Below are 16,318 nucleotides of genomic sequence, written 5' to 3'. Positions count from 1 at the left end.
CAGAACCCTTTGTCCAGGATCCTCTTAAGCTCCCAAGGTTGCTTCCTGCTCAGGCCTCAGACAAGGATCCTGAGCAACCAGGGGGAGCCTGCCAGCCTTTCTAACTTTCCTTATCAGCCCCTTTGTTTTCTTCAGAGTTAGTTACAACTTGCCACTTTAAAACAATAGCTTCTTGTTTTGGGTTGTTATTTGTTTGTTTTTTAGTTTTCACCCTAAACTCTATGAGCCAAAGACTGAGTATATCTGCTTGAGGGTTGCATCAGCACCACTCAAGGACAAATGTTCCTTGAATGAATCCAGAAGACCAGAGGGAAGGAGAGGCTGAGTGTCTCCAGATCCGAGCAGAAAAAAATTGAGTTTTTTAGCTAGCTCTGTTCTAGGTGATGATCATAGGTCAACTGGGGATCAACGCAGTGGCCTCATTGGTATGTACCTATGTATTCATACATTCATTTGTCTGTGTGGCCGAAATAGCTCCCAGGCTTGGGGATATTGGGGGAATGGCAAAGTAGATCCAGGAAAACTACCCAGGCTTTACTGCCCTGTTACTCTCAGCCCCCACGACCTTCCTATGGCCTGTGGTAACAGATTTAGGACCACTTGCACAACAAGGACACAATGCCAGACCCAGTCCCCACCTCCCCCTCCAGAAAAACACAGTCTCAGAGTTTGAGGAGGCAGAATATAGTCCCTCAGGCCAGCTTGAAGGAGGCATGGGCCCCCCCCCTTGAATTTTTTTTTTTTTTAATTGAAGTACAGTCGACCTCTGCTTTGCTCGTAACCCCTCTCTCTTCTCTTCACCAGGAAAGAATCCTCATCCATCTGGGTCTTGCCATCTCTCCAGAAGCCTTACTTTTCTCCCCGCAAACGTACTGGCAGGAAGCAGATGTCCAAACCTGACACAGGCCTTGCAAACATTCGGGCTTCCAGATCCCCAGTGCCCCCTGGTGGCCAGGGACACAAAATCGCAAGGGTGCAGGCACAGCTCTGGGAGAAGCTGAACACCAGGCTGTGGTGAGTGCCTCTCCATCTCTCCTCAGCATCCTTGACCTGCTGCCTCCTCACGACAGTCCGCCCACATTTTCAGCCTTCGGTCTAGTCCTGACTTTGTCAAAAGGTATTTGTTGGTGAAAGGGGGGAAGCCCCGCATTTAGGACTTGTGAAAGCTGAAGTTATCTGAGCGTTGGGGGAGGGGAGTAGAGCGAACGCAGGAATCTGGCTTCTGAAAAAGCTCTGGAAAGCCAAATCCAAGGGGGCAACTGAGGAAAGCACGCTCTGGAAAGAGGACAATCTAATCAAATCCTGACAGGGGTCTTCTCTCCCCCAGAGGTTACCTAAGTGGTAAAGTCCAGGGAGTAGGGAGCATTGTACAGCCCAAGGGCAAGGACATCTTTTCTAGACAAGGGAGGTGGGAGTGGGGCTAGAAGCCTCACTCAGGGTTCCGGCACCCCACACCCCACAGAGAAATAGGTCCCCAAGCATAGGCCCGGAGGGGAGGGTGGTAGGGGGGCTCGTCCCTCTCCTTCTCCATCGCTCCCTCATTCCACCCCACCCCATCCCCCATTCCCCACCTCCCTTACCCCATCCCACCCTCCATACCCCCATTAACCCCACCCTTATCCTCCCCATCCCTGACCCCCACTCTCATGCCCCCCACTCCGGCACCTGGCACAGTCAGGTGGGCGTGGCCAACAGGCACCGCCCCTCCCCATCGCCGAGTCCCCGCCCAGCCTATTAAAACATACCCCTTCTGGATTCTCTGGACAACCCCGCTCGTGATCCTAGGATCTCGTGAGATTTCGCCCTGAAGGAAAGAGAAACCAGGATTGGTCACATAAGGCTGTTTCCGGGGGGGCGAGTGCAGGGCGGCTTGCTGAGTCAGCGGGCTTCCTTTCCCTCCAGGCTCGGTGCCGCGGAGACCACGTGGCGGGTGCGCGGTCTGGAGAAAGCGTAAGTTCAAACCGTGGATCCTCCTCTTTCTTGCGGGGTGACCTTGGACTAATCACTGGTAAACCGCCCTCCCCCCAACTCCCACTTCTGTTTGCCTTCTGAAAAGTGAGTTATCACAACAGAGGGTCGGAGTGAAGACCAAACGGTGTGCTCTGGCTTAGGGCAGCCCAGGCCACCTGCTCCGTAAGAGCGGCCGCGCTTATGAATGTCGGACGTAACAATTCATCGAACTCGGGCGTCTGCGTTTTTTGTTTGATCTCACTGGTTGGACGGGTGTGCACTTGAAATGGGGTGGCTGCTCTAGGAATCTGGCCCCTCAGGAGGTGCCGGGGTATGGGGTGGGGGGCAGAGGCAGGGGCGGGAACGTGGGCCGTGTCCTCGAAGGAAGGGTCGCTTTTGACGGAGCACAGGGTCTGTCACTCCAGTTGTTCTCTGGTTCAGCCCATGGGAAATTCTTGGTCAGATTTGGAGATCAGAGGAGATTCCCGGTGAACGGGCAGGGCCAGGTCTCCGGTTTTCCATTTTTCTCAGCAGTGTTCGCAGAGATTTTCATAGGAGCCCCTGGCTTGCTAAATACACGTGCTAACACACAGCCTCTTTGCTTCTGTGGAGCATTTTGGTTCTTGCTCTCAGACTTGGGTAGACGCAGGTGACTGAGAGGATAGGAGACCGGGGAAACCAAGTATTTGGACGACCTGAGGCCAGTCTGAGCTGGACCAGAGTGGACGGAAGACATCTTCAGGTAAGCTGGTCCCCTGAACTGGCTCAGGTGTGTCAAGAAACCCTGTTGTTCTGGTTGTTCTTGTCATCAAGGTGCTGGATGGAATTTGCATCCTGAGGATGCTCAGGAGGGGAGGAAGATGCAGGAGCAATCTTTATGCTTTCTAGTCATTTCCCCAATGGAGCATTTGTCCTGTTGATTTTTTTTTTGAAGATCTTATTTATTAGAGAGAGAAAGCACAAGGGGGGAGGGGAAGGACGGAGGGAGAGGGAGAAGCAGACTCCCCGCTGAGCAGGGAGCCCAGTGGGGGATCGAACCCAGGACGCTGAGATCACGACCTGAGCCAAAGGCAGACGCTTAACGGACTGAGCCACCCAGGTGCCCCTGTCCTGTTGCTTTTTATAAGCTCTAGTGTGTTGGGGACCCTATTTCCCAAAGCCATAGTTGTGTTTAGAACCTCTGCTTGGAGTGGAGGAGTAAGGCTGGCTACAGACCCCAGACACTTGACTCCTGTTTGGTGTCAAGCAGGGGCAGAGTGAGTGAGCCTAGGAAGGTTTTTGTCACTTCCCTGTGGGCTCAGACCCCTGAGGGTAAGGGATACTCCTTGAAAGAGAACAAGAATAGTGCCCAGCTAGTCCTCCGGCTAAAGCCCAAAGAGGTCAGTGAGGCCATGTGGCCTGACTTGGAGCCGGAGAATGGATGGAGGCCCCAGGACAGCCTTGTGCATTGGGAGCGTCAGGCAGCACATGAGTGTTCTTGATACTGGGGCACCTAACTATAACCTCCAGAATCACTGCTGCCTCCAGAGCAGGAAATGATGACCTTCTGTCCCATAGCCACAGACCCCAAGGGTGTCTGTGTCAGGACAGACTGGGCCCAGGACTTTGAAGGAAGAGGACATGCAAAGAGGAGAGGTCAAGGTGAAAGCCATGACTTCAGAGGAGTTTGGAGCAGAGGGAGGAAAGGGTCAGCCCTGGGCTGCCAGAAGTTCCCGTCCTTAGTGTCCCTCACCTGTGCAGAGAGCAAGGAGGATGACCAGAGCGTGACCAGGCCATGGTGGAGATGTCCCAGAGCTCAGCCTCCTGTGGCCCCTGTGCTGCCCTGGGCTCCCCTTCTTATCCACTGCCCCACATGTGGGATGGGCCTGCATGTGCACCTGTGCTCCTCAGGTCCTATGAGTGATACCCCATCAGCAAATTTTCTTACTTGATACAGCCAAAGTTACGCAGGGTGGGGAGATATGTCCTCCCAGGAATTGTCCTGAGCCTGCTTCACTGGGGAGACAGAGCTGTTGAGCTGAGGTGCCTCAAGACCTCAGGCCTTTCTGATTTCTTCCTGGGAATATTGTACCCCTCCCCAACCCATCCTTCTGGATACCTGGCAGGGCCCACAGACCTCAGCAGAGTAAAGACCTGCTGACCCTCTGGACTGTCATGGGTGATGCCTAAGTGGAGACTCCTGTTCTCTGACCTTGTCCACTGCTGACTCACATAGAGAGTGGAATGTTTCCATTTTCAGATGACTTCCTCTAGGCACATTCCCATCAGGCTGGCACAAGTGACAGCCATAGAAAGCCCTGGACCAGCAGCCAGGTGCCTCATTCCTGTGCCCCCTCCCATGGCCTGCTCTGTGACATGGGTGCAAGTGACTCACCCTCTTGAGCCTCCGCTAGTGTACGTGGAAAGGAAATATCAATCTTAGCCCCCTGCTAATGACATTTCATGTTTTAAGAGAGAAACTAGAGGCTAGAAAAGTGAACTGCTTTGGTAACTTATGTTCTACCAAACACGAGGAATTCTTTTTATTCATCATTGTGATTCTGAATTCAGCTTCACGTTTGCATTCCCCATCTCCCCGAGAAGTGTGAAGGGAGTGTGAAAAAAAGGATGAAGATGTCTCAGAGGAAGTGATTCTGGCAGAAGTCTTCACACTAAAGGAACTCTCTTGAAAATATGTCATGACATTGAAAACATGGAGGGTAAAATGTTGGAAGTCTGTCCAAACTTAGAAAGCAGCATGACAGTTCGCCAGGGCATAGAAAAGATGCTCACTCTCTACCAAAAGTTATATGAGAAGTATATGAGAAGGACTGTAAGCAAGGTTAAAACTACTCTTGATACATTTTTTGCAGAGAAATGGTTTAATTTTCAGTGTTTAAAATCAACATACTAATAAATAGTAGTTTTACTATTTTATTCATTTCTCAACATGTTTATCACCAATAGGAAGAGAATTCTTAATGGTTGGCAAAAAACAGTTTTGAATGGCCGCAGAAAAACCATAACTTTACCTATGGATTCTTAAGATGGCTTCGCATAGTTTCATCTTGCAGGGTCATTTTTATGGCTCGGCTCTACCATGCAAAGCAAAGTCAACCTCTGATTATTTTTCAGCTTGCTGCTTTTTCATTTGCTTACTCAATAGAATGCAAGGTCTGTGGCACTCAGTAAATGTTTCTGAGTAAATCAAGGATTAAGAATAGAAAGTGTACCTGGATGTGGGGGGGAAGGGGTCAGGTGGTCTGGAGACATTCCTGTGAACATTCCACCTCCTGTCAGCCCTCATCTTAGGGCATAGGGGGTTTTTCCCACCGAGTGTGAGGTCAGTGTTCCTGGAACCCTGAGGATCATTGCTCCCGCTCCAGTGGAACAAACCCTGGTGGAAAGTACCTGATAACCTGATACATCTGGTTTTGCTCTGAGCCACCATGGCATTATGGCTTAGAGTTAAAGATTTGAAGGTCGTTTGGATGACAGGGACACAGTACCAGACCCCATTCTCTCTCTCTTCAAGAGCACAGTTCTTAGTCTGATGAGGCTGTGAAAAGGAAGGAGGCCAAAGAGCAAAATCCCAAGGAGCATCCCTCTCCAGGGCTGAATGCCAAGGCTGGAGCCCTCTCCTCTCTAAATCTCTTTGTCACCTTTGTGTCCAGGATTCGTCCTTGCCACTTTCTCTCCCCCAGGCTCTCCATTGGTCTGATTCTGTGCCCTTGGGCTAGAGGGAAACGTGCACACACATACACAGATACACACACACACACACACACACACACGCACACACACACGCACAGCCACTGGCACCTCACACAGGCCCACAGTGCCCTCAGTGCCCCCAGGTGGTCTCAGACACAAGTCTCCACCTTTAAGGGACACAGCTCGGTGGGAGCCAGAAGACCTGGTCGCCTGCTGTGCTGTCATTTCCTCCTTCATTCTGGGCCCCACATTGGATGCTCTGGGCCATTCCCGGTTCAGTTCCTCCACCTGCCACCAGCTTGGAGTGAGTCCTCAGCCTTCTCTTCCCCCACCAAGCCTCCAGAAGCACTGCCCCAGGAATAACGGGCTGGATCTAGAGTGACCTGGACATCAGGCAGGTCCTCATTGGTGAGGAAGAAAGAGGGACAATCTCTTGTTTAGGTCTAGATGTTACTGGATCTGAAGTGAAACCAGATCTTGTTGAGTACAGGAAGGGGCAGGGAGATCCAAGAGAGACCTTCAATTTTTAAAAAAGGCACAGAGGGCAAAATATTTCAGGGTAAGAAGAGATGTGACACCAGAGGGAAATTTCAGAGACGTAATGGATACCACGTGGCATCTCGCGTGTCCAGGGGCTGCCTCGGGAGAGCCCGAGGTGGGGCTGCTGCATCAGGACTGGGCTCCCAGCTTCTCATGAGCCTGCTGCTCCTCAAGACCAGCAGAATTGGGGTCTTTTCTCTGGAACTCAGGGAGGGTCTTCCTCTGGCATTCCTGGAGCCCCTTAGAGCTAGAAAAACAGACGGGCTTATTTTCTTTCTGCACCTTGTGGCTTGTCATGTTCTCCAATATAATGCTCAGTAGAATTGGAGAGAATTCCTTGATTTCTGTTGATCCAATGGAAAGGTGTTCCCCAGCATCGTGGCCACACCCCAGGCTCCAAGAGAGGTGGGCTGACATTCCAGGGACACAGAGTGCTGCCCACTTGGCACAGGGCAGAAGCACAGAAACATTCTAAAGGCCCCAATAAGGCAGATGTTCTGGGATCCTAGTTGGAATTCTGTGAATGGAAAAGGTGGGGGCAGGACACCCACTCTAATGAGCTCAGGGGCTGCTCTGGCCTATGTAGCAAATGAAGACCATGAGAAAAGGTGACCAGGGTGCAACAGAAACATGCTTCAAATTCATGCCTTGGCCCTGGGACTTGTCCTAAGCCAGTCCTGATCCTGGGCAGGAAGGATAGCCCCTTATACAGATGTGTTCCTGGTGCTCCTGCTTCCAGCCCTGCAGTGTGTTCCCTGATCCAAAGGCTCTGCATGGAGGTGGACAGAGGAGTGTGCCTTGCCTCACAAGGGAAGAGTGTTTGGCTCATACTACACATTATTTAGATCTGAAGACCTCCTTGGATGTCCTAGACACTTGGATCCCTTAAACCCTTGCCAAGCTTGGACTTAGGCAGCTTTCCTGTTTCCCCGAGGTCCAGGGAAAGTCTGTCAGTCAGATGTCTTTAACATTGAGATTGTCCCACCACTTGGTGGGGCAGATCCATCCAAGCCCCTTGCCTGAAGGTGTCTACCAATTACTCCCTGCGGGGAGTAGGGTCTGGATTCACCGGGCTAAAAATAAAATTAACAGGGACCTTTAACTTTCCTCCAAAGGTTATTGGACGCACTGGATGAAAAGTTCCAGAGCACCATTTCCGGGCCCAGTGACTGCTCAGTAATCAGGGACGTTTATGATTATCTTTGTTACTAATCTCAGTCTCCTATAGCTGATTGATAATGGGGATTGCCTGGGGGCTAAAATGCCCATAGAGCACATTCCAATTTAACCCTGTTTGACAGAAAGCCTGCTAATATGGGTGGCAGAAATTTGGAGAAAGCAGTCTCCATGAAGTTACTAAAGTGGAGAACATCCTTCAGAGAATCCCAATCTCCTCGCCAGTGGTATAGAATTGTTTGGGCATCACAATGCAAGGGGTAAAGAATAGCCTGGAGAATTCTTTGTGTGGAGAGGTTCTCTCTCTGTGCGTTCCAAAATGTCAGAACCACACATGTGTGATCCAGCCCAGCATGGGAATCGTCCCTAAATTTGGCAGATCCTTAAATGTCAAATATAGCTTCAAATTTTGTGAGGGCAAAGGGTTGGTATTTGCGTACCGAGCTTAATATGGAGAGAGGGAAAAAGTTTTATTCCTGTTCCTAATGGCCCAGAAGAATGGGAGTAATTAAAAAGTGTACAGATAGGGCCAGAAGGGGCTTTTTGGAGCTGTATTTATATTAGTTGTTTCCTAGGAATGAGGAAACAGCAGTTGTCAGTATACTTCGGAAGGGGCCTTTGGAGAGCACATTTGGGGCCAAGGCCTCTGGGAAATGCCTAGACCTGATCGGCCTTTGAAAGGTCAGGATGTGGAAGGGGGTACTTGAGGCTAAAGAGGAGGTCCTCTGATGGCAGCTCCTTGATGACAAGGATATATAAATTTAGTTCATGCTTATTTTTCTTGCTGCCTCTAAGACCGCAAAGAGCTCATGGCTCTCACCCCTCAGTGGCTGTCAGAATTGGACTAGTCACGTCCTGGGTTTGGTTGCCAATACGGTTCTGACCTCTCCGCAGCCCAGATTCCTACTTTGAATCTTCTCCAGCCATTTTGCTGAGCTGATCCCAGCCTTCTAGGAGGAAATCCCTTTTACCTCCTGGGAAGAAGAGGAGATCTCTTCCCTGCCCTTGGGTTCAAAGGATCCATAAAAGCCTTTGAAGTCCTCAGACAAGGTGTATTTTTCCTAGTCTTGGGTATTTCCTGTGGTCCCATTACAAACACCCCACCCCTCCCTTTTCTTGGCCAATTCCTGGTTGTAATTTTGACCTAACTTCCTTCAGGGAAGCCTTGACCCTCAAAATCTGGAAGACCAGCCATCCCTCAGTTGTACATCTGTTCTTCTGTGAATGCACACACGCTTTGCAGTTTTAGGTAACATAAAGTATAAGTGACTATTTGATATTCTGGAATTTTATTTTGTTTATTTCTTTCCCTTTTGGGATAACACCACTGTCTGCATAAAGCTGTCTTAACTCGAACGTTTGAGTTATACTGATGTGGCCAAAACTCCCTCAAGTATACCTCCAGGTTGGTTTTCTTTTCTTTTTCTTTCATGAATGGGGCATATGATTCAGTCAGTTGTCTGGCGAAAGTCAAAAACCCAATCTGGATTAACTGGATGGCGATCCAGTGATAATAACATTGGGCTTTCAGTTGGAAATTTGAGCTAGGATCTGAAAAAGGGAGGTGTAGCCAGAAAGGATAATATTGCTTCTGAGGAGCGAGAGGAGAGACCCTGAGGTCTGAGCAGATTGCTCCCTGCACCATGTCCCCCTTCTGGTGAGGCAGGAGCCCTGAGCTTGGGACGCTGCCATCATACTGCCCTCAGCCATGCAGTATGAATGAGCAGGCTTTGCTTTTGCCTCAAAATGCAGTTTTGCCTTAATCTCAAACATTTTGATTTCTGCTTTGGTGTATGCCATTTTATAGACGTTTACGATATTTCTTAACCAGATAGATTTTTTTTTTTGGAAATGAAAGACCTCTAATTAGTTGGAATTTTTTATGACATTTCAAATATTTAGTTTGTGTTCAGTAATTATAGTTCATATAACTTATTTTGTGATTTTACTAAAGCTTTTTTAGAAAAATAATAAACTAAAAGCTTAAAAAAATATTCCATAGGAAAAAAAATATGGAATATTTTTAAAAGTGGAGGTCTTGTTCTGAATGTGAGCTCTGTGTTCCCCTAAATAAAATAGTAATTCTCATATTCGTAGGAGAGACATGTAATAAAATCGTCTTGAAATAGTTTATATTTTTTTCATCCCCAGCTTCCACAGGCTGTAGAATACCGTTCTGCTACTTTTACAGTTGAAAAATTTTTAAATGATGTAATGTTACTCATTGTTCAGGTGTTCCTTAATCTTTCACATCTGGGTTTATTTGTTAGATCTGGGAAGGAGCTCATTCTGGGCCACGTGACATTCCTTATTCCTCTATATGTTCAATATTCAGGGGACAATCAGCAACTTCTCCCTGAAATGGATGGGGTCGGTGTTCAGGCTCCTGGGTACTAACTCTGCGGTGGGGCTAGAATTAAATGTGGCACTCGCTGGATATGGGATGGGAGCAGTGGTGATCTTACTCCCCCATCGGGGCCTGGTAAGATGCACATTCTGGTGCCAGCAGGGGCAAAGCTGTGGCTTTATGGCCACCCAGCAGAGAACGGAATTGGCGTAAACGGAGGGCTCCCCAACTATTGCCAGAACGGTGACTTTGGCCTTGAGTTGGTTCCTCTCAAGGGTGGAGGGATAATGGGGTTGCTAGCACTGAGCCTTGTTCCCTGAATATTTCGCCAGGATTCTTTTCGGAGCAGATTCATCAGGATGAGCATGCCGGCTCCACCCAGACTCCTGGACCTGGCAGGTCAGAGCCTGCTGAGGGACCAGGCCTTGGCCATCGCCACTCTGGAGATGCTGCCCATGGAGCTCTTCCCACCGCTGTTCATGGCGGCCTTCGCTGGGAGGCACAGCGAGACCCTGAAGGCGATGGTGCAGGCCTGGCCCTTCGCCTGCCTCCCTCTGGGGGCCCTGATGAAGGAGCAGCAGCCTCACCAGGCGACCTTCCAGGCTGCGCTCGATGGACTTGATGTCCTGCTTTCCCAGGAGGTTCGCCCCAGGTGAGGGTGATCCTGTAGCCTGGGAGGGCCCTGGGGAATCCAAGCAAGATACAGCTGGGGTCAGGGAAACTGCAGGGCCACAGGGCGGGCCAGAGGCCTCTGTGAGGAAGCTCAGAGCAGCCTTGGGGCCATCTCTGGGGTCACTCTGGGAACAGGCTGTGGACATGTCGGGCTGATTGAGATGCAGAGGGTGACTAAAAGGAACATGTTGCCCGCTTCCTCCTGGTAGCACCTAAAGGTACTGCAAGTGGGACCAAGAAGGATCCCAGTAGCCCAAGGAGCGAGCCACTGACATCCAGGGTGTGGAGTAAAAGTGCAGGTCAGGCGTCTGGGCCTTGCCTAGATTCTGTCTTACTCCCCACTGAGCTGAAAGCATCTCAGTCTGTCTCCCATCTTCCCTTCAGGAGGTGGAAACTGCAGGTGCTAGATTTACGGAAGAATGCTCATCAGGACTTCTGGACCGTGTGGTCTGGGACCAGGGCCAGTATATACTCCCTGTTGGAGCCAGAGGTGGCCCCACCCATGAGGAAGAGGCGAAAAGTGGAGGGTTGCAAGCCAGGGCCCAAGCCACCCTTGGCTCCTGTGGAGGTGCTGATAGACCTTTGCCTCAAGGAAGGTACCCTTGACGAGTCCCTCGCCTACCTCATCCAGAAAGTCCAGCAGAGGAAGGGTCTGCTGCACCTGTGCTGTAAGAAGCTGAAGATTTTCGCAGTGTCCATGCAGAACATCAAGAAGATCCTGAAAATCATACAGCTGGACTCTATCCAGGATTTGGAAGTGAATTGCACCTGGAAACTGTCCATCCTGGGGAAGTTTGCTCCTCACCTGGGTCAGATGGGCAATCTGCGCAGGCTCCTCCTCTCGCACATCCACATGTCTTCCCACAGCACCCCGGCGAAGGAGGAGCAGTGCGTCAGCCAGTTCACTGCTCAGTTCCTCAGGCTGCACCACCTTGAGGAGCTCTATTTGGACTCGATCTCCTTCCTCAAAGACCGCCTGGACCAGGTGCTCAGGTGAGGGATGGTGAGGTTTCTCGGCGGACGAGCATAAGCCCTTTTTTCTTTCAGTGAACAATAATGGGCATCTGCCAGGTGCCCGCCGTCGACAGCGCCAGAGTGTATCATGAGTCACTAGAAGGTCCACACACTGTCCCTGCTCTGTCTCCACGCATGTTGTCACGTAGTCTCCCAAATAAAGGTTGGAGGTATGAACTAGGATAGATGCTATTCGAAGGGGATTCTGGTTAGGAATCTGTATAAGGGGGGCATTGGGGCAGGCCAGGGTGGCTTTGGGAATTCTCCCTGAGAAAACGATGCCTACATTATGATGATCAAAAATAACTAAACTTGAGGGCATTGATGAAGGGAAAGTGTATCCGCTGTGAGGTTTCAGATCACAAGTTCTGTGCTTGGCAGCTTTGTCAACCGGAGCCTCTCTCTCCAAACCTGCCTCCAAATCCCTGTCTGTAAAGGGTTACTCTGGGTTCCACATAAGGCAATAGAGAGGGAATGTCTGGGGGTGGGGGTGCGCATGAAAGGGAGGGAGCAGGAGTGAAGACTTGTGGAAAGTGATAGCTGGTACATGGATGATACAGTGATCCAAGTTAGGCCCTGCAGGCTACATGTTGCCAGGCCTTGCCCAGATGAGCTCTTTGTGCACATCTCCCATTAGCCTCATCGGAAACAGGTACCGTTGACTGGGGTGGTAGAAGCAGCCCGAAGGAAGCCCGAGTTGAAAGCATTTCTAGTCCTGTCTCCCAGTACTAAACCTCACTGATTCCTTTCCTTTTTTGGAGACGTGGGGCCAGGCTGCCCTCTGAGTGCATCACATTGTTGGATGGATTCATGCTCACAGCACCTCCGAGGGGCATGCTGTGCTGCGTTTGACAGCAAAGGGGGCATTTGAGATTTCATTGACTTGACCGAGTCATCCAGCAAATGAGTAATGCAGAAAGGACTCCCCTGAAACTTGGATGGATTTGAGTCCTTTTTTTTTTTCCCAGGCAGCATCCTGGGGCTTGACCTTCATCTGTAATGCCCTGGGTCTGGGTGGAATGGGCTTCTCTTTCCTCAAGGCCCAGGTCATCCCCATGTCCCTCTGCCTGTCACATCCGTTCCCCCCCGAACTTAGTGCTTTGTCTCTCCCCAGGTGCCTGAAGACCCCCTTGGAGACCCTGTCAATAACTAATTGCCTGCTTTCGGAATCTGACTTGACACATCTGTCCCAGCACCTGAACGTCAGTCAGCTGAAGGACCTGGGTCTCAGCGGGGTCAACCTGACCAATATGAGTCCTGGGCCTCTCCGAGTTCTGATAGAGAGAGCCTCCGCCACCCTCCAGGACCTGGACTTGGATGAGTGTGGGATCATGGACTCGCAGTTCACTGTCATCCTGCCTGCCCTGGGCCGCTGCTCCCAGCTCACAACCTTCAGCTTCTGTGGAAACCCCATCTCCATGGCCGTCCTGGAGAACCTGCTGCGCCACACCATTGGGCTGAGCAAGCTGAGTCACGTGCTGTATCCGGCCCCCCTGGAGAGTTACGAGGATGTCCATGGCACCCTCCACCTGGGCAGACTTGCCCATCTGCACGCCAGGCTGAAGCAGATGCTGCAGGAGTTGGGGCGGCCAGGCATGGTCTGGTTCAGTGCCAACCCCTGCCCTCACTGCGGCGACAGGACCTTCTATGACCCAGAGCCCATTCTGTGCCCCTGTTACATGCCTGCCTAGCTGGAGACACATACTGGACGCTGAAGCCCAGGTGTAAGTGTATCTTAAAGGAGCACAGAAGCCACAGTTTGAGAAAATCTGCCCGATGTGAGCAGGAAAAGGAAAGGTGATTGTTGGGAGGAGAGGATGTTGACTTGGGAGTTAATAGGATCTCTGGGGAGATGCATCTTAGAGCGTTAGAAATATGAATCTGAATTTCTAGAGGGAGATTTGGGTTTGGGCGGTAGATGTGGGCGTTATCCCTGCATGGATGGTTGTAAAGACATGGTCAGAAATAAAGACAACCTCAGTGTCAACCATCTGATGTCCTCTGTGCTACATGAAGCTTATTCTCAAGTTTAAACCTCAGGAATCTGCAGTTCCTGATTAAATAAGAAGGTATAGCTCCCATGATGCTGAGACACTAAGCTGGGTGAGGTTCAGCCCCAGCAGTTCCTGGCACCATTTATCATTCCTCCATTTGGCTCTTATCTCTGGTTCATCTGTTACCTCCTCACTTAATTTCTGTGGTTGTTTAAGCGGTCCACACACACAAAGTACATATCCTCAGGGCCTAGAACATACTAGGGGGCCAATAGTACCACTGGAGGAAAGGCGCTTTGGAGGGATCCTCGCTAACTCTGCCAAGACTCTGGACTTGAGCACTTCTCCCCAGGGGATCCAAAGTCTCCATCCCTACCTTTGGCTGTACCGAGGTAGGGTTTTACTGTGTACAAGTCAGCTCCCTAATACTGGAGGGGATGTACACCCTGCAGATGAGCTGGAGCCTCTGGGCCTTACCAGCCCATTCCTGTCTTCCCACCAAGTCCAGTCCTTTCTTGAATTCAATTAGTTGTGGTCAGTAAAAATATCGAAATTCCTTTTAGCAAAATACTAAGGTCATATTTGTTTCCCACATTAAAATTATGACCTCTTTTTTTGGGGGCTAGGTCACGTCAATGTGAGTTTGACTTTCTCCAGAAAATCCACCTTCCTCCTTATCAAAGGTAGAGTAAGCCAGCTCTGAGCAAGGAAGATGCTGTGGATTTGGGTCCTAAGAATGAATAAGCAAACCCTTACCATGTCCTGGGGAATGCTTGGGTGGAAGCAGGTAAATGTCAGACTTGGGAATTGGGGGTGTGGAGGGGCCACCCGGTGAGACCAATCATCCAAATGAAGATATCACACTGTGGGGTTGGACTCCATGGTCAGTGGGTAGTTAGCTGTCCGGTGAGCATGAGGGATCCCTGTCTTCACACCCTTGCATCCTGTGCCTAGGCTGCCTCACCTCCCTCACTGCATGGCCTCCCAGAGAAATACCTGGAGAGAAGACCACACAACAAGGCCCAGGGCAGGGCTCCATCTGCACATTTCCCTGAGTATAAGCAAGTCAGCCCTGCTTGTTCTTCCACTGCCTCTCATTCAGTGCTAGCCACGTGTGTGTGTGCTAGCCACGTGTGTGTGTGCGCTAGCCACGCGTGTGTGTGTGTGTGTGTGTGTGCTAGCCACATGTGTGTGTGCGCGTGCGCGCATGTGTACCACTGTCCTTGCTGGGTGTCAGCACCTTCTTTTGCCACACACAACTGGCCCGTTGATCTCTTCCTATAGTGGTTACCCTCTTCTGCCTCCTAGCCTCCTATCCTACACCCAAAGAACCAGAAACGGGCCCATCAGTTTGTGGCACACACTGTGCCATTTCTGCAGAAGAGAAAACAGAAATCTGTGTAACTGATGGAATGCCCCGAAAAAGGGGGTCAGGAAAATATCTCATTTTGTCCTGATGTGCACCTTGTCCTACATTCCTTACCTAGACCCAAGTTACAGGGACTAATTTCCAGAATGGGAACCAGCAGCTCTAGGATTTGAGGAAAAGTTTACAAAATGGTTAGGTTCTCTGGGAGGAAGAGCAAAAAACAAAGCATCACATGATCTCAGCACTGGGTTCCTCAATCACAAAATTGAGACAATACTCCATAATGACACACTGAGATTTACCCATGGGACTCACATGAAAAGCATGCCTCGGAGTGCCCTGTTCATGGATGGCCCCGTGCAGGAGAGTGATGATTAGAGCTGCCCAACACAAGTAAAGGAAGAACAAAAGTCAACAGTGCATCTTGTTTTTAAAGCCAGGTGTCCTACAGTCAGGACTCTCTTTGGCCTGGAGACCTCATTTGAGAGAGAAATCTGGCAAGATTCTTTACTCGGAATTTAGACTTTGCCATCAGAATGTTCAAAGAGGCATGGTATCAAGGCAATGAGGCTTTAAAAGCTGGGTTTGGTTGGGGAGAGTCCTCATCAGTAAGGATGATCATACAAGGGGACCTGGGGAGGTAGTGCTTGCTGATGGCAGAGGGACCACATAGAGGAAGGCCCTATTGAGGAAGATAGGAGTCTCCAGGTCATCAGAAAGCAGGCAGGAGGGTACGGCACACACAGTAGGTTGTTCAGTAGTAATTCACCTTGGAGCCACCTGATCTGCACAGGAGACAGGCAGGTTGATTGGATTTAGGGCAGCTGGGGGATAAGGACGTGAGAGGGAAGAATATGGATAGAAAAGAATCAGAGTGCAATCCCACGTAACAAGCCTGGAGAATCATCCAGAGGCTGAAAAGACACCGAAAGGAGACCCGAGGACTGGGCAGAACGAAAATGTCAAATAATTCTGGGAAAGGCAGTTGGGGAGAACTGAACTATTTCCTAATGCCAGCAAGAACTGCTGACTTGACCCCAAATCCAGATCAGTAGTAGTTTTGTTGTTGTTGTTGTTTTGTTTGTTTGTTTAAGTAGGTTCCACCCAGCATAGAGCCCAACACAGGGCTTGAACTCAAGACCCTGGGATCAAGACCTGAGCTGAGAACAAGAGTCAGATGCTCAGCCGACAGAGCCACCCAGGCGCCCCCTGGATTAGTATTAGGAAGCCGGATTACTGCTAGTACTACTAATAAGGGCAGGGGTGGTGGCTGTACAAACAGAAAGAGAGAGAAATAGGCCAGACTCTGCCACTGACATGAAATCATTGTGAGAAGCATATTTACATCGCCTGACCAATCTCGTATCTTACCCGTGATCTTGGGCTGTGAAACTTAAAAAGACAGATCAGCTGAGCAACGGGAGACCCCTTGGGCTGAGCTGAGTTCTGGTTGGGATTCATTTGCTGCTCCAGAGAGAGAACTTCAGCATCAAGAGGAGACAAACCTGGGGTTCTCACAGGAGGCTGTTGGTCCAGACACCAAAGAGTTGTCAAGATGAATTT

The 16,318-nt window shown here is 50.2% G+C and overlaps 1 protein-coding gene across 14 annotated transcripts; it reads left to right on the top strand.

Moving 5' to 3' along the window:
* Positions 1 to 243: 243 nt before the first annotated feature.
* On the top strand, positions 244 to 13,374 carry PRAME (PRAME nuclear receptor transcriptional regulator). 14 transcript variants are annotated; one of them, XM_027575929.2, is made up of 9 exons: positions 244 to 425; positions 805 to 1,014; positions 1,903 to 1,950; positions 2,584 to 2,692; positions 8,518 to 8,608; positions 8,754 to 8,764; positions 10,039 to 10,358; positions 10,763 to 11,371; positions 12,507 to 13,374. In XM_027575929.2, the coding sequence occupies exons 5-9, from the start codon at positions 8,584 to 8,586 to the stop codon at positions 13,081 to 13,083; spliced, it is 1,542 nt and encodes a 513-aa protein (XP_027431730.1). In that variant the 5' UTR covers positions 244 to 425; positions 805 to 1,014; positions 1,903 to 1,950; positions 2,584 to 2,692; positions 8,518 to 8,583; the 3' UTR covers positions 13,084 to 13,374. The 14 variants fall into 14 exon arrangements, with proteins under 14 accessions (XP_027431730.1, XP_027431731.1, XP_027431725.1 ...); XM_027575930.2 differs by having other exon boundaries at positions 2,563 to 2,692; XM_027575924.2 differs by having other exon boundaries at positions 2,485 to 2,692.
* The last annotated feature ends 2,944 nt before the right edge of the window (positions 13,375 to 16,318 follow it).

The sequence above is a fragment of the Zalophus californianus genome, chromosome 14 (genome assembly GCF_009762305.2).
Source record: "Zalophus californianus isolate mZalCal1 chromosome 14, mZalCal1.pri.v2, whole genome shotgun sequence".
NCBI classification, from domain to species: Eukaryota; Metazoa; Chordata; class Mammalia; order Carnivora; family Otariidae; genus Zalophus; species Zalophus californianus.
This window is presented reverse-complemented; position numbering and strand designations above follow the sequence as displayed.